Source organism: Oryctolagus cuniculus, chromosome 16 (genome assembly GCF_051225735.1).
Source record: "Oryctolagus cuniculus isolate XC-2025 breed Fujian yellow rabbit chromosome 16, ASM5122573v1, whole genome shotgun sequence".
NCBI lineage: Eukaryota > Metazoa > Chordata > Mammalia > Lagomorpha > Leporidae > Oryctolagus > Oryctolagus cuniculus.
This window is the reverse complement of record NC_142882.1, coordinates 39692528-39714624: the sequence shown is the minus strand read 5'-3', so window position 1 is coordinate 39714624 and position 22097 is coordinate 39692528. Positions and strand designations below refer to the sequence as shown.

General features: G+C 50.6%; 2 protein-coding genes across 12 annotated transcripts; one reads left to right on the top strand and one right to left on the bottom strand.

Moving 5' to 3' along the window:
* Positions 1–1519: 1519 nt before the first annotated feature.
* CRLF2 (cytokine receptor like factor 2) lies at positions 1520–11002 on the bottom strand. 11 transcript variants are annotated; one of them, XM_070059569.2, is made up of 8 exons: positions 10861–11002; positions 7907–8006; positions 6461–6624; positions 5864–5997; positions 5457–5619; positions 2938–3043; positions 2623–2707; positions 1520–2542 (listed from the first exon to the last, which is right to left on the bottom strand). In XM_070059569.2, exons 1-8 carry the CDS (start codon positions 10985–10987, stop codon positions 2276–2278), a joined length of 1146 nt encoding a protein of 381 aa, XP_069915670.2. In that variant the 5' UTR covers positions 10988–11002; the 3' UTR covers positions 1520–2275. The 11 variants fall into 11 exon arrangements, with proteins under 11 accessions (XP_069915670.2, XP_069915665.2, XP_089171251.1 ...); XM_070059564.2 differs by having other exon boundaries at positions 1520–2539; XM_089315125.1 differs by having other exon boundaries at positions 1520–2539; positions 2623–2675.
* A 4680-nt stretch (positions 11003–15682) lies between these two features.
* LOC149121691 (granulocyte-macrophage colony-stimulating factor receptor subunit alpha-like) lies at positions 15683–18664 on the top strand. Its single transcript, XM_089315611.1, has 5 exons — positions 15683–15770; positions 15997–16030; positions 16126–16304; positions 17915–18011; positions 18550–18664. Exons 1-5 carry the CDS (start codon positions 15683–15685, stop codon positions 18662–18664), a joined length of 513 nt encoding a protein of 170 aa, XP_089171737.1.
* The last annotated feature ends 3433 nt before the right edge of the window (positions 18665–22097 follow it).

The following is a 22097-nucleotide window of genomic DNA, read 5'->3' as shown; positions in this document are numbered from 1 at the left end:
AGTCCTGCAGCTTGTCAAGTTGGTGAGAGGCAGCTGGGTAGAAGCTGTTGCCTCCTCTCCCAGCGCCATATTGTGGGAGAGCAGATGCATAGAATAAGTCTTAATTCCAGTAACTTAGTCTAGTCCGAGTTGCTCTCCACAAGAGTGCCCTTTAAAAATAATAGACACCCCTGAGTATGCTGCTGCAGGTCCACCTGCCTGCATTGCTTTTATGCAGATAAACAGGATGACAGATTGATGAGCCATCAATGGGAGTGACAGACAGTGGGAGACACTCCAACACCAGTGAACAGCGCATGTGGGCTGTGGCCCCACCAGTTGGTGGAATGTCTCCTGCACCCACAGTCTGACCACATAAGTCCCAGCCAAAGTCCCCCAAATCCAGCTGACCTCTTACAGATCAACACATGAGGGACAGCTCCATCCCTCAGCCCCTCATCTCTGTCCCTTCATTCCTTAATTCACGTCCCATGTGAACAACACCCCAATGGTTGCACATTTTTCTTCTCATTCTTCCCTTCAGGAAGAGTGGGGTTGTGTGCAGCTGTGGACATGAGCTGACCTCATTTGCCAGGGGCTCCGATTTTTCAGTCTTGCCATAGGAGGAAGGACTGGGAGGTGGGGAAGAGGAACAGTAGATGGACAGGCAGGCAGAAAGATAGACTGGTGGAGGAGGAAGAGCAGGAGGAGGAAGAGGAGAAGGAGGCGGTGCTGGCTTGTCAGTCAGCCTCCAGGTGAGCCCAGCATTTGCAGGATCTATGGCTGCTGCTGCTGAGCTGATTTGCACCTGCTCATGGCTCCTGCTCCAGGTGAGCAGAGTGGGATGAGGAGGAGGAGGGGAAGTCCTTGGGGGAGGAGGGTGAAGCCTAGGAAACTTCTAGAAATTTAGGATCCCCCTTCCTGGGTCTCCCCAGAGCTTCCCAGCTCTGATCACCCAGGTGGGTGCATCTGTGTGAATGTTAAGGTCTCAGCAGGAGGCACCTGGAGCTTGGTTTCAGCTGGGGCTGCACCTGGCAGGCTGCACACAGCTGATAAAGGCTTTGAGATGCAAGCCAAGATTTAAAAAAAAATTCCCACCCTATTAAGGGCTCAGGGTTGGCATCTGGGGGTGGGCTTGGGCAGGGAGTGAGTGACAGGCAGAGGGAAAAGAGAAGAGGAAGCCTGGAGGAGAAAGTGGTGGTTGATGATGGATGGGCTGCTGTGACATGGCATGCCAGGGCATGCCCCACCCAGTCCACCTGCTGCGAGATGGCTCAGGTCCTTGTGCACCTGCTGCGTCCACGTGGCATACCCCGATGGAGCTCCTGGCTGCAGTCCCCTGCTCATGCACTTCTGGGAGCAGCAGCAGGGGATAGCTCAGTGCATTGCGCACCTGCTACAACCACATAGGAGACCCAGATGGAGCTCCTGGCTACAGGCTCCTGCTGATGCCCACCTGGGAAGCAGCAGCAGGTGCTTGCTCAGGTATCTGTGTGTTTTGTGTTTTCTGCTTATGAAATAATAAAAGCCAAACCGAGAATGTGAATATTTTTCCATTTTTTTCCTGGTGGGGCACGAGGTCAGGGGTCATGCAGGTCAAGAGTCACAGAGGTCAGCCGGCAGATTTAGGAGAAATGCTAATGTCATTGTGGAGGGAATTCCTATCACCTCTGGGTTTTTTTTTTTTCCAGTGTAACTGACACACGTCAAGGAAGTATCTTCTCAAATGGTTCAGAGGCTCACTGGCTGAGCTGTCATTTCCATGATGGACACTGAGTAACAACAGAGACGGCATCTGTGGTCTTGGCTGGAGCCCAAGGGTGTGGCTGAGGTATCTTCTCAGCATCTAGGCAGCCACCATGGCTTAGTTTCTAAAAAGTTCCAGGAAGGGCGGGCCTTGCAGGGTAATGGACAGCTGCAGCCCTGCCCACAGCTGAGGGAGGGTTCCTTGAGAGCAAGGGGGTCTCTGATGCATAGCCAAAGGGGGATCCTTGGCAGCGACAGTTCCATCTCCCTGTCCCCCACCCCCTCCTCTGAGTGACAGCTGAGGGAGGGGTTCCCGGAGACCATGGACGTCTCTGACTCACATCCAGAAGGGGTCCTGTGCAGCAACAGTCCCCAGCAGCCAACCCCTAACAGCCCCCCTCCTTCCCCAGGTAAGGTCCTCAGGTCCCCAGGATGGTGCCCAGCACAGGCTGAGGGGACCTCAGAGGTCCGCATCCTGCAGCTGTGGAGCCCAGGAGACATTCCCCCTGCTCCCGCTGCCCGCTTTGCCTCCTTAGTTTGCAAACCCCTTTTACATCACCACATAGTGTGTGTCTGCCAGTGTGAATTTGGGCTGTGCCAGGGCTTCCAGGCTGGTGCTTTCCGGTGGGGAGCGAGGGAGCCTGGGGGAGTCCACAGTGGCTTTCTGCTCCCTAACTTCAGGGTACCCCGGGTTGGATGCCCCAGGCACCTCCTGGGGGTCCATCCTGGGCAGGTGGATGACCAGTGTGTGCTCCGGGGCACTGTCTTCCATTGGATCCGGAGGTGCCACATTCTGGGTGTCAGAGATCCACTCCTGCTGGGGTGAAAGGTGAAAGGTGAATGGTGAAAGGTAAAAGGTGAGGGGTAAGTACATGGGCCAGGAACACTGGGCTTTACCTGGAAATCTCCTCGGTGGCACTCGAAGAGCCCGGGGAAGCTGGATCTGGGGTCTGGCACAGTGGGCACGAGAAATTTCTTGACACTGTAACCGACAGCTGTCATTCATGTGGCAGGTCCTCCCCTTCCCTCCCCACCCAGGAGCACAAGACCCTGAGCCATCCCCAGGAGCTCCATCTGGGTCTCCCAGGTGGGTATAGCAGGTGCACAAGGCCCTGAGCCAACCCCTGTTGCTGCCTCTTCCCAGGTGTGCATGGACCCCTGCCCAGCCCTGATGCCCCCCCGACCTGTGCATCTGGTCAGTGCCGGCCTCACCTGTGCAACTTCCACAGGGACAGAAAGAGGAGGCCCATGCTCAGGATGCTGGCCAGGACAAAGATGAAGGTCAGCTTGGGGCCCTGAGCCCTGTCTGAGCATGAATCTTAAAAAATAAAATAAAATAAAATAAAATAAAATAAATCAACAAGGCCCTGCTCCATTTCTAGAACCTTCTGTAATGCTCTAGAATGCCATGAACTGCCTTCAGGCCACAAATGAACCAGGCATGCACCTGCACACACACCCCCAGCCAGGGCAGAGGCAGGGCCACCCACAAGACCCTGATGCTGACCCTGTCCATCATCATCCACAGAGACATCTGTCAATCAGTCCACTCACCTGTGTGTCACTACTACTTATCTATCATCTATGTCTATCATTATCTATGGAGACATAGGTAATATGGACTGATCTGTCAATCAATCCACTCATCTGATGGCTATCTGCCACCTGTCAATCATCTATGTCTGTCCATCTTCATGCATGGAGACATATATAGTACAGACTGACCTGTCAATCAATGCACTCATCTGTGGGTCTATCTATCATCTGTCAATCACATATGTCTGTTGATCATCCATGATATGTATAATACAGATTGACCTGTCAATTCACTCATGTTGTATGTCTATCTACCATCTGTCAATCATCCACCTGTCCATCAACTATGTATGTTCTGTCTCATCTTTTATCCATCCATCCCTCACCTATTGTCTGTCAATCTATTTCCTGTCCATCAATCCATAGATCCATCTGTCATCTACGTGCCTGTCTGTGCCATCTACCACCAACTGATGTCTATCTTCTCCTCTGTCTGTCACTTGTCCATCATCTCCAATATATGTGTCTATATTTACCCATTGTTGGTGAACTGTCATCTGTGCATCAGGTATTCATATTCCATAACTGTTTCTCTATCAGTTCTCCCAGTCATGTGTCAATCCTCTGGTTTGTGTCTCTCATTAATCATTTATCTATGTATCTATGTGTATCAATATATCTATCTGTCTGCTGATATATCATTTATCTGTCCAACCATGTACCTATTATATATTTACATATCTATCCATGTATCTGTCAATTTAACCATGTATCTAACATCTATCTGTCTATATATCTATTCATCTGATAATTCATCCACTTATCTATTATCTGTCTACATATCTATCTGTGTATCTGTCAATCCTACCATTTATCTGTCTTTCCATCCACTTATCTATCACCTATCTACATATCTATCGGTCTATCCATCTGTAAATCAGCTACTTATCTGTCTATCCGTCCACTTATGTATCTATCATCTATTTACATATCTATGTATCTGTCAATCTACCCACTTATTTATCATCTATCTACTGATCCATCTGTTTATGTATCTGTCAATCCAACCACTTACCCATCAGTCCATCTAGTTATCTATCATCTATCTACCTACATATATATGCGTCCATCTGCCAATCCATCCATTTATCTATCATATCTACATATCAAAGTATCTATGTATTTATCCATTTGTCAATCCATCAACTTATCATCTATCTAGCTACATATCTGTCTGCCAATCTATCCATTTATCTGCCTATCCATTTTATATATCTATCTATCTATCTATCTATCTATCCATCCATCTATTAATCCATCCATTTACCTGTCTGTCAATCTGCCTATCTATCTGTTATCCATGCAGTGACCTTGTAGATGTCATGGAAATCACTTTGCATTGATTTCACATTTCTTTCACCCAAAACAAGCCAGCCTTTCAACTCCAATTTCCTTCTTGTTATTCTGTACCTGTCCATCAATCTATCCCATCTGTCCATTACCCATCATCTTTGCGTGTGTGTCCATCCTCTGTGTATCTATTAATGTATGTGTCCATCATCTTAATATCTGTCTATCTATGTGTCAATCATCTGAGTGTTTATTCATTTGTCAATCATCCATCTCTCCATGTGTCAATCATCTGAGCCTCTCCACATCTCTCTACCAGTCTGCCCATCACCTGCACAGCTCCATGTCCGTTCCCAACCATCTATTCCACCCTTCCATCTGGCCATCCACATGTTGCCTGACACCTCTGAGCAGCCATAGACATGCCTGAAGCCACGTGGCCATGTCACATGTCATGTGTCACCTTCTGGCCATGACGCCTGTCACCTTAGACGTCCATCAGGGCCTCCATCACTGCTTTCTGATGTTCCCATTTATTCATCTGTGCCCAGCAGAAGTCACCCCTCTGCCCACTCCTGGTCCCACCCCTTTTCCTGTCAATCTCCAGCCTTGGTCCCTCACCCATCTCCTATCAGTCTCCACTCCAGGTCGCACCCTTTCTCCTGCTAATCTCTGCTTCTGGTTCCTCCTGTTCTCCTGTCAATCCTTACTCCTTATCCTGCCCCTTCTCCTGTCAATCTGAGCTCCTAGTTCCTCCCCTTTCCCCTGGTCCCACCCCTTCCGTCTAGTTCCCCTGGGAACCCTGAAGCTGGGCGTGGCCTGTACCTGCGGCCAGGTGTTCTCACCTTTTGGCCGTGCCCGCTTCCAATGACTGATAGCTGACCACTCGCTGGGCTGGGCCTCAGGGCCATAGACAGACAGCTTCGTCCTCGCTCGCACCCGGAAGCGGTAGCATTTGTCTGGATCCAGGCCGTGGATGGTGACATTGCAGGTCTCCGCATCCTGGGACTGTGAGTTTTGGGGAGACAGAGCGACCACACTTCAGGGCTCATCTGAGGCTGCAGATACCTATGCACCTGCTACTCCCACCTGGGAGACCCGGATGGAGCTCCTGGCTCCTGGCTTCATCTTTCTGCTCACACACACTTAGGAGGCAGCAGCAGGAGGTGGCTCAGGTCCCTGTGCACCTGCTGCACTCACGTGGGAGACCCGTGCAGACCCCGCCCCCCGCCCCAGGCCCCGACTCCTTCACCTGCCACTCAGTGTCGAAGGTGCTACGGTGCTGCACCTCGTACAGGATCCCGCTGTAGGGTAGTTGCACGCAGCTCACAGTCACTGCCTCCTCCTCCCACTGGAAGCTGACATCACGGGGTGAGCCGGGCTTCACTGAGAGGAGGAGGAGGAGGGGAAAACCTTGCCACCGTCACATCCAACACGAGCCGCCAGTCGCAGCTCGGTGACATCACAGAGGCATCCAGCAATTCCCCGCCCACTCCAGGCAACATCACGCGGAGGGGGCTTCTCGAGTGACGTCATGCGGTTATCAGGTGATCTCACATGGATCTTTGAGTGATGTCATGTGGGTTGGAGCCTGTGACGTCGTGTCGGTCATCAGGTGAGGTCACATCGTTAATTGTGTGACGTCACATGGTTAATGTGTGATGTCATGTGGGTCAGCATGTGCTCATGATGTATTGTTTCCATTGCATTTGCACGCTTGGCCAAGGAGGGTTTGCAGGGCACCCTGGAGCAGGTAACTGGATGATCCTGCAATTTCCCCTACCCTCTCTAAAGACATGACTAACAGATGTCCATCCAAACCAGAAGAAATACACCCATGAGCACTCACGGTGGTCGCTGAGCCACTGGCTGCGGTTGATGAGGGCGTGGCTGCCATTGAGGAGCACAAAGTGCAGGATGTCATCGCCCGCGGTAGACAGCAGGCACCCGTTGGTGTGACCGCCATGGATGCTGTAGTGCAGGCACTGGACATAGGCAGGGTCATCCTGGAACCTGACGGGGACACACACAGGACAGCGGCGCGTGCTGAGCCCCATCCCTGAGGCTCTTATAGAATTAAAAAAGAATTTCCAGTGTCACCTGCAAGGCAGGTGTGATGTGATGTTTTGTAGGATGCATGCTTGTGCATTATTTTGCTTTGGCATGCTCCTCAAGTTTATCTCCGTGCATTTTTGCAGGCATTGTTTGCATGCATTTTGATCTGGATGCAAAAATATACTGAGATAATTTTTGCATAACGCATTTCCATTCTTTTTGCATGGAACTTTTTGCATGCATCTCAAGCGTTGTTTGCATGCATTTCAAGCTTCATGCAAAAATAAACAGATTGCTGCATGATTTTTACTGGATGCATTTCCATGCACTTTTTAAAAAAAGATTCATTTATTTATTTTAAAGTCAGAGTTACACACAAAGAGAAAGAGAGGAAGAGAGAGAGAGAGAGAGAGAGAGAGAGAGAGAGAGAGAGGTTTTCCATCCACTGGTTCACTCCCCAGTTGGCTGCCAATCTGAAGCCAGGAACCAGGAGCTTCTTCAGGGTCTCCCACACGGTTTAGGGGCCCAAGGACTTGGGCCATCTGCTATTGCTTTCCCAGGCCATAGCAGTAAGCTAGTTTGGAAGTGGAGCAGCCAGGACTTGAACAGGCATCCATATGGGATGCTGGCACTGCAGGCAGCAGCTTTTCTTGCTAGGCCACAGCACCGACCCCTCCTTGCACTTTTGCATTCATTTTTACAATGCATTTCAAACATTGTTTGCATGTATTTCAAGTTGCACTAAAAGTACACTGAAATGGCTGCATTTTTTTGCATAGTGCATTTCCATGCATTTATGCATGCTTTTTTGGGCATGCATCTCTGCACTTTGTGCATCTCAAGCATTACTTCTATGCATATCAAGATGGATAAAAACATGTTGAGATCTCGGAATAATTTTATTTTTTGGAGGGTGCATTTTTGCATGCATCTCAAGCTGGATGCAAAACATGCTGAGGTAACTGCATATTTTTATTTTTTGCATAATACATTTCCAAGCATTTTTGCATCAATTTTTGTGCATTCATTTCAAGCATTGTTTGCCTTCATTTTGAGCTGGAGGCAAAAATATACTGAAATTGCTTTGTAATTTTTTGCATAATGCATTTCTCAGCATCTATCTGCACCTCGTGTCCACTGCACACCCTCCTGAGCTCTCTCACACCCATGCACTCCTCCAGAGGCAGAATCCACTTTGTAACTGAGGCTCCTGGCCTCACTCACTTCCCAAGGACCTCACCTGTACATGAAGGTCAGGTTGCTTCCAGATGTTTCGCCAGCATCCCAGGTGATCTGTACCGTCTGGAAATTGAAGCAGGTGATCTGGAGTCCTAGCTGCCCTGCATGGAGACACAGATGCACAGACCACTGCCAGCAAATGCCCGACCCGCTGGATGGATGAGTGATAGCTTTCAGGGGCATCCTGAGCTGGAATGCGCAGGTGCAACACTGAGGGAAAGTCTGCAGCCCTGGTGACATCCTAGCTGGGTCACCATCATCTATGGCACCACCAGGTCATGGTCAAAGTACCTGGAACCCCCTCCCAGGTGTGCAGGAGCAGGAATCTGCAGTCAGGGGTGAGGAGCTCCATCTGCATCTCTCACGTGGGTGCAACAGGTGCACAGGGACCTGAGCTGTCCTTTGCAGCCGCCTCCTAGGCATGCATGAGCAGAGAGCTGCAGCCAGGAGCCAGAAGCTCCATCTGGGTCTCCCATGTGAGTGCAGCACTTGCACAAGACGTTGAACCATCTCCTGCTTCTCCCTTAATCCAGGTATGCATGAGCATGGAGCTGCAGTCAGAAGCCAGGAGCTCCCACAAGGTCTACCACATGGGTGTAGCAGTTGCACTGGGGCCAGAGCCATCCCCTGCTGCTGCCTCCCAGGTGTGCAGGATCAGAGGGCTGGAATCTGAAACACAACAAGAACTCAAACCTGGACACTCTGATATGGATGAATGATGGATGGGTGGGTGGGTGGACAGACAGGTGGATGGATAGATGAATGGATGGATGGTTGGATGTGTGGGTGGGGGGGTGGGGATGAGTGGATAGGTGGATGGGTAGATGGATGAATGCTTGGATCTGTGGATAAATGGATGGTTGGATGGTTGGATGTGTAGATAGGTGGATGGGTGGGTGGGTGGATGGATGGATGCATGGACATGTAGGCAAGCACATGGATGGATCCATTGGCAGAAGGGTCTATAGCAACTCATATGTGATGAATCTGAATGCATATGTAAACATCCAAGTGTCACTCAAACAGAGTTTGTTAAAACAAATGGGAAATGCATATCAAGGAAAAAACCATTCATGCATTTCACTGAAATCAACTCCTCTTTGAATACCACCTGTCTCTCTGACATGTCCTGGTTGGTGACTTGAGAGATGATAACTGTCAGTCATCCATCAACTTCTGGTTTCTGGAACTAGGGCTTTAGGAAGTCCTTGCTAGGCCTCACCTTGCACATGAAGAAGAATTTGCATGTGTGAGTGTGTTTCTGTGCATGCCTCTAGCAGGAGCAAAGACCTCACTGCAACTTCTGTCCATGAAGGAAAAAACACGAATCCGGAGTGATTGATAACCATCGGCTACACCCACTTTGCAATCGAAAAGCAGAAGTGGAACTTGTGGTTGGGGCCTGGTGTAGGGGTGGTGACTCAGCAGTAGGTGGAGGAGGAGGAAGAGAGGAAGCAGGGAATGGCTCAGCTTGTGCAACTGCTGTGGGAGACCCTGATGGAGCTCCTGGTTCCTGGCTGCTGCTCCCTTCTCATGCACACCTGGGAGAAGGCAGCAGAGGATAGCTCAGGGCCTCTGCACCTGCTGCACTCATCTGGGCTACCCGGATGGAGTTCATTGCTCCAGACTGCAACTCCCTGCTTATGCACACCTGGGAGGTGGAAAGAGGCATTATTTACTATTACTATTATTATTTGGCTGTTATAAAAGTGAAGCCTCTTCTGTGACTGATGGAACTGCAATTCCTGAGGTCAGAGGCCCCACACATGATCAGATTGGCAGAAACTGGAAGCACAGTCAGGGGTTTCCAGACTGGCCAAGGGGTAGGCCAGCCTACCATCTGCAAGATGGTTAGAGGAAGAGAGAGAGAGAGAGAGAGAGAGAGAGAGAGAGCGAGAGCTAGACAGATGGTGGAGGCTGGCGACAGTTGATGTAGCAGCAGGGGAAGGTGCAGGGCCTTGTACAACTGTTGCACCCATGTTGGAGACCAGGATGGAGCTCCTGGCTCCTGGCTGCAGCTCCCTGCTCATGCACCCTGGGGAGGTGGAAGGAGGCATTATTTATTATTATTTTTTTGGCTGTCAGAAAAGTGAAGCTTATTCTGTCCCTGATGGCACAGAAGTCTGTATGCTTGGAGGTTAAGCCACCAAGGCTTATATTGGCAGAAACAGGAAGCAAAGACAGGGGTTTCCAGGATGGTGGGGGGCCAGTGGAGTGGCTGTTTGTCTGCAGGATAGACACAAAAAGGGAGAGCTAGACAGATGTCTGAGGCTGGCGGCAGCCTGGGAGGTAGCCTTGTAGACACCTATACTCTGTGCAGGGGTGTGTGTGTGTGTGTGTGTGTATAAGACAGCAGTTTTCAGAGACAGAGCAGCCCCCGAACATGGCATCTGGGAGGCAGGTGTCAAGTTGGCCCATGTACCAGGCCAGTCGTGGCTCCTGGCTACAGCTTCCAGCTCACACACACCTGGGGGGCGGCAGCAGGGTATGGCTCAGGTCCTAGTGTAGCTGCTGAACAAATGTGGGAGACTGCATGGAGCTCCTTGCTCCTGCCTGCAGTTCCCTGCTCACCCATACCTGGGTGAAGGCAGCAGGGGAAGACCTACGCCCTTGTGCACCTAGTACCCACGTGGGAGACCTGGATGGAGCTCCTGGCACCTGGCTTCAGCCCAGAGTCTTCACACAGCCCAGATTCTGTACATGGCCTAGACACGGCACATGGCCAAGATTCTGCACACAGCCCAGATACTGCACACGGCCTAGATTAAGACACCTCAGATTCTCCACACACCCCAATCAGGCCTCTTCATAGTGCCAGGAAATCACCACAAAAAAACCCAATGAAATTCTTCTATGGTACATTTAGAAAGAGAAAAAAAAATCAAAGGAAGGACAGAGACAGTAAACCACTAATGCAATGGACTGAGGCCTTACCTGCCCCCATGTTCCTCTTACCTGTCCCCAGGTGCCCCGAAGCCTCCCGAGGACCCAGCAGGAAGATGAAGAGGAAGATAGCAGCTGTGGGGGCTGCTGCGTGGACTGGGCAGCTCATGCCTGCTCCCGAAATGAGAGACTGACACATGAGTGACAATCGTCCTGGGTGGAGGGTGGGGAGATTTCGGCTGGTGAGTGACAGATGGAGGCCACACCCCTTTGGTGAAGAGGCAGAGATGGAACAAAGGATAAAATGGCAGGAAGGAAACAGACTCAGTCTCAGCATTAAAAAAAAACACTACACAACTTGTCATCTTGTCAATCAGATAGGGATCAGGACATGGACATCCTGGGGACAACATCCTGTCTCTCACATGGAGATTAGGACTTGGACATCCTGGAGACATCATCCTGTCAATCACAAGGGCATGAGGACCTGGACATCTCAGAGATGTCATCCTGTCACATAGGACTTGTACATCCTGGGGATGTCATCCTGCCTATCATATGGGCATGAAGACCTATCAGATGGAACCTCTCGTTTTCTCTCTGCTTCTGTCTTTGTCTGTCTCTTTCTCTCTCTGTAGCTCTGCCTTCCAAATAAATTTAGTTTTAAATAAAAAAATAGGAAGTGGCTTCCTGGGAAACTCATCTCTCTGTGGCTTAGGGCCTCTCCGTCACACTCACTTCCTCATCCAGCACACGAGTGGCATTTCAGCTCAGAAGGTTCTGGAAATTGGGGCTGTCCTGGGCTTTCCAGGGGTCAAAGTGACGTGCTGGTGGGGCTCAGAACCAGCTGGGGGCTTGCAGTCTGGGCTTATGGTGGACCGATGGACAGATGAGTGACAAAAGGACAGATGATGGACAGGTTGACAGATGATTGACAGGTGGATGGATGACTTACAGATGGGTGGATGATGGAGAGATGACTGGTAGGGATGTGCGAAGGTAGACAGAGAGGTTGATGGATGGCTGAGGGAGAGACTCACGCATAAGGACAGATATAGGAAAGAGAGGTGATAGAGAGGTTAGTGGATAGATGATAGGTAGATGGTAGACAGATAGGTGATAGACAAAGATAGAGGGAAAGAGAGATGACTGACAGAATAATAAGTAGGTAGATGACAGACAGGTGATAGATTCCTACATAGGTAGACAGATATAAAGAAAGGCACAAGATGGACAGATTAAAAAAGAGGATGGATAGTTGACAGGTGTCACATACATAGATAATTAGACAATAGGTAAAAAGAGAGATAGGTGGACAGATAGAAGTAGATGACACATGTGGTAATGAAGATAGGTAGAAAGATATGAGGTGATGGATGAAGGATGGAAGTAGGTGGGGATAGAGAAACAGATGATAGATGGATTGACAGACGGATAGAGAGCACACGGGAGCTGCACTGAAAGTCAATGGACAGCATGCCTGCTGACAGGCATCTAAGCAGGATGTTCTAGAACGTTCAAGAATATTTTTGAAATTTTGAGGGTGTCCCAGGCACACACCTGAAAGCTGGACTCAAGGTCAAGCATTGTTATGAAAGCTCCCCAAGTGGGTGTGATAGAAGACCTTTGCACGAGGACAAATCCTGTTGGGAGACACAGCAGGTGAGGCAGCCATCAGAACTGACAACTGACAACTGTCCAGATGGATCAATCAAACTGAAAGACCTGGGTGGAGCTGCTGGCTCCCTGACTGCATCTCCCTGCTCATGCACATAAGGGCTGTGTATGAGCAGGGGATGGCTCAGGGCCTTGTGCACCTGCCTCCTATGTGGTGGCATTCACCTGATATCCAGGAACTCAGGTGCCCCAGGCACAGGTGAGCTCCTGCAGTCCACCAAGGCAGCCCAGCTCAGGCCCAGACCTGGACCTCAGGCTCCTGCCTTCAAAGGCCTCGGATGCCGGAACCACCAGGCAGCCCACAGTACTGTGTGTGGCCTTCAGGTGACAGCAGCGTCCTCCAGGTAAACCTCACAGCTCTGAACACAGGTGCTGCTTCTGCTTCCCATGCAAACGCAGGTGAGCATGCATGGTGACCATATACTGAACGACACCCCACCCCCACCCCGTGAGCAACCCTTGTCTCCTCCCCTAATTCCAGAGTGCCCTTTAAAAAATAATAGACACCCCTGAGTGTGCTGCTGCAGGTCCACCTGCCTGCATTGCTTTTATGCAGATAAACAGGATGACAGATTGATGAGCCGTCAATGGGAGTGACAGACAGTGGGAGACCGTCCACACACCAGTGAGCAACAGCGCATGTGGGCTGTGGCCCCACCAGTTGGTGGAATGTCTCCTGCACCCACAGTCTGACCACACAAGACCCAGCCAAAGTCCCCCAAATCCAGCTGACCTCTTACAGATCAACACATGATGGACAGCTCCATCCTTCAGCCCCTCATCTCTGTCCCTTCATTCCTTAATTCACGTCCCATGTGAACAACACCCCAATGGTTGCACATTTTTCTTCTCATTCTTCCCTTCAAGAAGAGTGGGTTGTGTGCAGCTGTGGACATGAGCTGACCTCATTTGCCGGGGGCTACGGTTTCCCAATCTTGCCGCAAAGGAAGTGCTGGGAGGTGGGGAAGAGGAACAGTAGATGGACAGGCAGGCAGAAAGATAGACTGGTGGAGGAGGAAGAGGAGAGGGAGGCGGTGCTGGCTTGTCAGTCAGCCTCCAGGTGAGCCCAGAATTTGCAGGATCTATGGCTGCTGCTGCTGAGCTGATTTGCACCTGCTCATGGCTCCTGCTCCAGGTGAGCAGAGTGGGAGGAGGAGGAGGAGGGGAAGTCCTTGGGGGAGGAGGGTGAAGCCTAGGAAACTTCTAGAAATTTAGGATCCCCCTTCCTGGGTCTCCCCAGAGCTTCCCAGCTCTGATCACCCAGGTGGGTGCCTCTGTGTGAGTGTTAAGGTCTCAGCAGGAGGCACCTGGAGCTTGGTTTCAGCTGGGGCTGCACCTGGCAGGCTGCACACAGCTGATAAAGGCTTTGAGATGCAAGCCAAGATTAAAAAAAAAAATTCCCACCCCATTAAGGGCTCAGGGTTGGCATCTGGGGGTGGGCTTGGGCAGGGAGTGAGTGACAGGCAGAGGGAAAAGAGAAGAGGGAGCTGGGAGGAGGAAGTTTTTGAATGATGATAGACATCTCACACCCACCCACCCACCAATCCATTCATCTGCTGGGGAATGGCTCACGGCCTTGTGCACCTGCTACACCCATGTAGGAAACCAGGATGGAGCTCCTGGCCCCGGACTGCAGTTTCCTGCTCATGCACACCTCGCTGTACCCCCACACCAGTCCCGTTACTCAATGGCTTGTCCTGTCACATCGATGGCTTGTCCCGTCACTCGCCCTCTTGCAACCATTACAACACTCATGTTAAAAAGACAAGTCATTAATTTTTTTTAATAACAGAAACCTGAGCCACATCGTGTTTCTATTTCTATTTTTTGCTTCTATTTTTCAGAGGGTCCCTGGAACCAGGGAAAAATGTCCCCAGGATGTCCAGGTCTCAACCCTATATGATATATAGGATGATGTCCCCAGGATGTCCAGTTCTTGATTCCCATGTGACAGACAGGAGGATGTCCCCAGGATGTCCAGGTCCTAATCCCCATGTGATAGGATGGTGTTCCCAGGATGTCCTCTCTTCTCTCTCTCTCTCTCTCTCGCTCTCTCTCTCTCTCTCTGCCTTCCCTCTCCTGCTGGTGTCCCCACAGGTGTCCTGCTGACATCTCTTGTACTATACACCTGCCTTGTCCCAGCATTCCTCCAGGACCAGGGAGACCAAGAGGCCAGGGGGCAGACCACAGCCTCAATGTGACCTTCAACCCAAGGAAAATGACCCTACGCTAAGCCTGCCCAGAGGACATGACTGAAGCCAGGTGCTCACTGACATATGGGGAGACTGGGAAAGTCACCACAAAGGTGAGCTCCTAGCCCACAGGTGAGCCCTCGGCTCCACTACAGGCTGTCCTTATCATGTAGGAGAACCAAGATGGTGCCCGCAGAGGGCCACAGGAAACCATGGGTAGAGGGATGGGTAGATGGATTGGATGGGTGGGTGGGTGGATGGGTGGATGGATGGATGGATAGCTGAATGGATGGATGGATGTTTGGATGAGTTAGTGGAATGATGGGTGAATGGATGATGGACAGATGGACAATCATTTAGATATAAGTGGATGGCTGGATCGACAGACATAAATTGTAGGTGATATAGGTAGATAAATGCTTACCATATAGGATAGATATTATGAAAGGATAAGTGAGACATGTACATATAGATATATTCACAGATTAATGAAAAGATACATGGATATATATTAATATACTAATAAGTGTATAAGTAGATAGATGATATACATTGATGGGTAGATAGAAAATGGGTGATGGATAGATATATGCATATATAGAGGGAAATATAGATGATGGATATTATGGATAGATGGAGATGATTGGCAGGTAGATGAAATATGTTGAGGAGTAGATGACATATGACAGATAGATGGATAATAGATAAAATAGATGAGTTGATATAATAGATATGACATGACAGAGAGACAGAGGTGATAAAGAGATGGATATGTAGAAACATAGATTTATGATAGATGGATCTGATAGGTGGATAAACATAATACTCCACCCACATGGGAGACCTGGATGACTACAGCTCCTTGCTCATGAACACCTTGGAGGAGGCAGTAGCAAGGGATGGTTCAGGTCCCTGTGCATCTGCCAGGAGTCTCATGGCTCCTGGCTGTGGCAGACATTTGGGGGGAGTGAACCAGTGTCTGGAGCCAGGTCTTCCAGACAGGATGTGGCTGCACCTTTACCTCTATGACGCTACATGTGGGCGCCACGTTCAAGGTTCAGGTGACAGCCCATCAGAGACATCTGTGTGAGACCCTGGTGTATGGCAACGCAGGTATCTCAGGGACCCTTCTCCCCTTCTCCCCTTGTCCCAAACCCCTCCCCGCTGCAAACCCCCGCCCCCCCCCGGCCCAGCTTCTGTGCACCAGGCTGAGCTCTCACACCTGCTTACCTGCACTGCACAGGTGTGTAGGGTACAGCTGTCAGCAACTTCTCCTGCCTCATCTACAACGCCGATTTCCTGAATTGCACCTGGGCCTGGGGGCCTGTCCTCTCCGCAGATGCCCAGCACTTCCTGTTTCTGCTGGGCTCCAGGTGAGCACTGGGGTTGGGGGTGGGACAATGGCCATGTGCAGGAAGAAAGGCTGATACTGGGGACTTTTTTAATGCATGCTTCTAGGATGCTGCAGGAGCCAAGGTGAGAGGGAAGCAGAATGCTCCGTGTACCTGCAGGAGGCAGGCATATACCTGGGCTGCCACCTACTTGGCCGGTCCAGGTGGCCCTTCTCCACCTACTTCCTGGTCATCGGCAGCAGCCAGCATATGTGCATCCAGTTCTTCGTCGCTATCCTGTCCACCAAGGAAATGGGTGAGCACCATGAATGGGTGCTCGCTGTTGGCTTCTGCTGTTTTGGGGTGGGGTGGCGTTGATTAATTGATTGAAGTCTGTATAACAGAGTCGGAGAGCGAGCTTCCATGTGCTGGTTCACTCCCCCAAATGTTCCCAACAGTCAGGGGCTGGACCAGGCTGCAGCCAGGAGCCAGGAGCTCCATCCAGGTCTCCCAAGTGGGTGCAGCAGGTGCACAAGGCCCTGCTCCATCCCCTGTTGCTGCCTCCTAGGTGTGCCTGAGCAGCAGTCAGGAGCCAGAGCTCCATTCTGGCCTCCCTCAGATAGGCAGGCAGGGAGTGTTCAGCATGTCCTGGGTGGCCAGCGGGGGCAGGAATGGGCACCATTCAACCCTGGGGGATCTGTTGCCCTACAGAATGCTTCAGCCCTCTGGCCCAACATCAGCGTCCACTGTAACGAATCCCACTGTCTGATCCAGTGGTTGCAGCCCAGAACCCAGCAGTGGCTGTAGCACCTGGACTCCCAGTACCAGCTGGACATCCAGAAGGAGGTATGTGACATCCCCTCAGAGGTCCCTGAAGTGCGGGTGGGGGTTACTGGGCAGGGCAGGTGCAGGGGGTGCTGGTGCATGGGAGCTGTCACTCAAGCATCTGCTCCCTCTGGCCAAATGCATGAAACTCTTGGGAACCTCCAGGATCGCAGAAGATGAAATGTTAGCTTTTTCTGTATTTTTGTGTTGTTTTGGTCTTTGTGAAGAGCACGGAACCTGGCAGCCAGAAACCCCTGGTGAGTTTCATGTCACATTTAAATTTTATCTATCAACCCTGGCTTATCAGTTCCTTCTATAAAACACCTTTGGACCCAGATGCACACATGGGAGGCAGCAGCAGAGAATGGCTCAGGGCCTTGTGCACCTGCTACACCTACGTGGGAGACCTGGATGGAGCTCCTGGCTTCTGACTGCAGCCTGGCCCTGAACTTGCTGTTTTGTGCATTTAGAGGAGTGAACTAGCTCATACTTGCTTTCTCTCTCTCTCTCTCTCCCTACCCCAAAGTCAGTGTGTCTGGCATGCCAGAGAAAAAATACAATCTCTCTAGCCCAGAGCCCAGAGTCAAGCACTGCGTATGGGTCTGAGCTGTGGATGCCAAGGTCCTGGGCTAGAGCCCCTAGAGCCAGCCCATGTACCTTGGCAATGGCTTTGCAGGGTGCAGGGGCCCACTCCTTAGTGATGGGCAGGTGCCAGGGATGCCTGGCAGACCCAGGACCTCCCCAATTGGCTGCCCTGCTTCTGATCCAGCTCCCTGCATGTACACACCTGGGAGGCAGCAATAGAGGATGGCTCAGGTCCTTGTGCACCTGATGCATGCATGTGGGAGACTTGGATGGAGCTCCTGGCTCCTGCCTGCAGCTCCCTGCTCATGTACACCTGAGAGGAGGCAGCAGGGGATTGTGCATGTGCTTGTGTACCTGCTTCACCTTCCTGGGAGGCCCAGATGGAGTTCCTGGATGCTGACTGAACTCCCCGCTCATGCACACCTGGGAGGCAGCAACAGGAGATGGCTCAGGTGAACCTGGCAATAGCTTGTGCCAGCCTGACCCAGCCCACACTTGTCATGTTTCCACCTGCAGGCTCTGACACAGAGGATGGCAGCCTTGTGCATGTGTCCCTGCTTGTGTTCTTGGGGACCCTCATCTGTTCCCTTGTGCTAGGCTTTATCGCTAAAAGGTAATCCGTAAGATGCATGCACCCCAGGTAAGATGTCCCCCTGGCCACACAGCCAGGGCTGGGCCAGGTCAAAATCAGGGCAAGGAGCTCCTCCAGGTCTCCCATGGAGGTGCAGCAGGTGCTCAAGGCGACTCAGGAGAGCTAGGAACTCAAGTAGTTGTGCTGAAATTTGCAAGGGAGATGAGTGTGGAAGGCTGACTCTGTGATGGATCAAAGGTTTCAGAATGTTCCAGAAAGTTCCTGGCTGTGACTGTACTTTCCTGTCCTGTCTCTTGTCTCCTGCTTCCCTCACAATGGCAGTGCTAAGATTTGCAAGGGAGATGGGTGTAGAAGACTGAGCCTCAGTGACAGAGAGAAGGTTGCAGAATGTTCCTGGCTGTGACTGTACCTTCACACCCTGTCACCTGCTTCCTGCATCCCTTATGATGGCAGTGCTGAGATTTGTAAGGGAGATGGGTGTGGATGGCTGACCCTTAGTGACAGATGGAAGGTTACAGAACTTGCCATGCTCACTCTTCTGCCCCTTCCCTCACCCCAGGTTCTTCAGGCAGTGTGGCCTCTTGTCTGCGATTCCACAGGTGAAAGACAAATGGAATGACTGGCAGGATGCTGACCACCAGCTGGCATCACGGGGGCACAGGCTGAGCCCCTGAGCCATTCCCTGCTGCCTCCTCCCAGGTGTGCATGAGCAGGGAGCTGGATGGGAAGTGGAGCCACAGTGCAATGACTGCCCATGCCCACCTGTTCCTGGGACGAGTTCCCAGCAGGTTCTGGTAAAGGCGAGAATGAGGAGGTGCTGACAGTGCAGGAAGTTGGCCAGGTCATGGGGGCCAAAGCATGAATTGGTAGGTGCACGCCTTCTGGACAGGTGCAGGAAGTTAGCCTCTCTGTCAAGGGTGGATTAGGACCTGGACACCCTGGGGACATCATCCTGTCAATCACATGGGGATCAGGAGCTGGACATCCTGACCTGCTCACTCCTGTCTGCACTGCAGACCACAGGAAGACAGCCGGTTGTAAGAGACCAAATCTGAGGAACTGGCCTACCATGTTGTTGCTCATCTGGATGTGGGCAGGAAGGGTGAGCTGTCCATTATGCTGAGCCCGGCTAAGTGCCCGCCCTCTACATCTGGCTGTTGGTCCTGGGTCAGCAACATCTCAAGTCTCCAGTAGATACGAGCCCTCTCTCTCTCTCCCCCTTTTCAATAAATTTACACAGAATTAGGTAATTTACATAATTTTTGAAAATTTACATAGATTTCAATAAATTCAATAAGTTCACATAGATTTCAATAAATAAATTCTGGTAAATTCAGATAAACATAAATCTAATCCATTTACATAAATCTACATTAATTTTTACTAAATTTCAATAAATTTACAAGACTTAATAAATTCACATGATTTCAATAAGCTTGCAGAAATTGCAACACATTTGCTTGGATTTCTAAATTTACATAAATTTCAAAAATTTACATAAATTCCAGTGCAATTACATAAGCTTAAATAAATTTACATACATAAGTACATAAAAATAACCGACTCCAAAACAAAAAATAAACCAAGAGCCTTTATTTGGGTTCTCCCGGCTACAGGTGCAATTTGGAGGGGTTACCTAGCTCAAGGGCTGATCAGCTGGGATGGTGGTTAGCCAGGAAGGCCACCAGTCTAGCTGACCTCCAGCAGGAGGTGGACACCAAGGGCTGACCCTACCCACGGCGGAAGATAAGAGAGAGAGTCCTTGTGCACCTGACACGTGGGGAGATCCAGATGGAGTTCCTGGCTCTGGCTCCGGACTGCAGCTCCCTGCTCAAGTACGCTTGGGGGTCAGCAGCAAGGGATGGCTTGGGTCTTTGTGCAACTGCTGCACGTGGGGTAGACCCGCATGGGGTTCCTGGCTCGGCCCAACGTGGCCATTTGGGGAGTGAGCCAGAGGTTCTCTCTCTCTCCTATCAAAAAAGTTAAATAAACTAATGCACACATCTTTAAAGCAGAAAAAGTAAGTAGCAGGTGTAAAGGTCATCAACCAGGTTTATTACATCACACACCAAGCACGTTCTTCTGGACGAAGAACCTGCCAGTCTCCGCTAAGAACCCGCCTTCCCTCCCTTCCCTCCTCCGAATGGGCGATGGTGGTGCCAGTCAGTGTGCAGGACTCCGCCTTCCCCCAACACCACCTTCTGCCTCTGACTGAACAGAGTACCTGCCGTTCTGCACCCAGAAGCCGACCCACTTCCCTCCTGCTTTACTTTGAGTGGGCAAGAGGCCTGTCAATCTGCTCCCAGACACTTCCTGTCTGCCAGCCAGCACCCAGAACCCCATTTTTGTTCCCCGCCCCTGCTTGCCTCTAATTGGATAGAGGACCGAACAGTCTACACCCAGAACATCACCGACTGGATGAGGGAACTGGCTGTCTACGTCCAGAACTCCACCCTCTACCCTGACCTCTGCCTGTATAAACCTGCTTGGGGGACCTGCGAGTCTGGGCCAAGAACTACGACTGGACAGAGGACCTGCCAATCAGCAGCAAGAACCCTGTCTTCTTCCGCACTCCTGCTTGTCTTTGGACGGCGGACCTGCCAGTCTGCACCCAAACCCCACCACCCTTGGTGCCCCTGAGCGGAAGGGGCAAGGTGCCTGTGTGCGCTCAGAAGCCCGCCTTCTTTTTGCCCTGCTGTTCCTTGACTGGACGGCGAGGGTGTTACTCTGAGCCCAGGATCCAGCATTCTCCCTCCTCCGCTGTCTGCCCCTGACTGGACTGTGGGTATCCCGGCCTGCCCCCAAGAACTCAGCCTGAGTTACTAACTGCCCCTGATTGGAGGGTGGACATGCCACTCTGAACCCGCCCTGTCCGCTGTCTGCGTAGAGAACCGCCTTCCGCCCCGCCCCTGGTCACGGTGTGGAAGATCTGCCGGTCTGCTCCCAGAATCCAGTCAGGGGAGCTCTGCCGGTCTGCGCCAGGAAGTACCCAGAACCCCGCCAGACTGGCCTGGACACAGGAACTGCCAGTCTGCTCAGCCTCCGCCCGCGGCGCCGGTTCGAGTCCCGGCCGCTGCTTTCCTGATCCAGCTCTCTGCTATGGCTGGGACAGCAGTAGAAGATGGCCCAAGTGCTTGGGTCCCTGCACCCGCGTGGGAGACCCGGAGGAAGCTCCTGGTTCCTGATCGGCCCAGCTCCGGCCGTCGCGGCCACTTGGGGGGGGTGAAACCACAGAAAAAGGAAGACCTTTCTCTCTGTCTCTTTCACTGTCTAACTCTGCCTGTCCAAAAAAAAAAAAAAAAAGAAAGAAAGAAAGAAAAGAGAAGAAAAGAACCACGCCCCTTCCTGAGCCAGACTGGCAGACTGGACAACAGAGGTGACAGCTCTGCGAATAGGGCTTCGGCCCGCCCATGCCTGGCTCTGAGTGGACGGGGAACCTGCCAATCTGTGCCAAATACTCCGCATTCTTCCCCTCCCCTGTATACTCCTGAATGGATGGGAGAACTGTCAGTCTGCACAGAACTTTAATTGCTATCTTAAAATGTTTTTAAAAACAGCAAGGGTAAAACACATTTACCCACTTTTAAAGGAAACATTTTCTGAAACATGTACATTCCTGTTTTCCATGCACAATACTTAGACCGAGCTTATCTAGTGTTTAAAGGAGAATAATTATAAATAGGAGAAAAATTATGCTATTAATCTAAAAATGGAGAATAATTATACTATTAATTAGAATAATTATACTATTATACTATAATTATATATATGCATGTATGTATCTCCAAGTTCTGTTATATGTTCTTGTTAACTTTCTCCTTGGGTAGTTAAATTTTTTGTGAAAATACCAAATGTATTTTTTCATTATGTCTTGTTGTGTTTGTTATATATTTATAAGAAGGGTGTTTCTGTATGTGCTTATATGTGTGCACTAAACCAGGCAGTTCATCAAAAATCTTACTGTTTATATTGTAGTTTCAGCTTTGGGAGATTGTTTTGGGGTTCGTTGACACAATTATATCATCTAAATAATAGTAGTTTTGCTTCTTATTTCCAGATTTTCATGCTTCATTCTTTTTTACATCAAATTGTTATAAGTAGTAATAC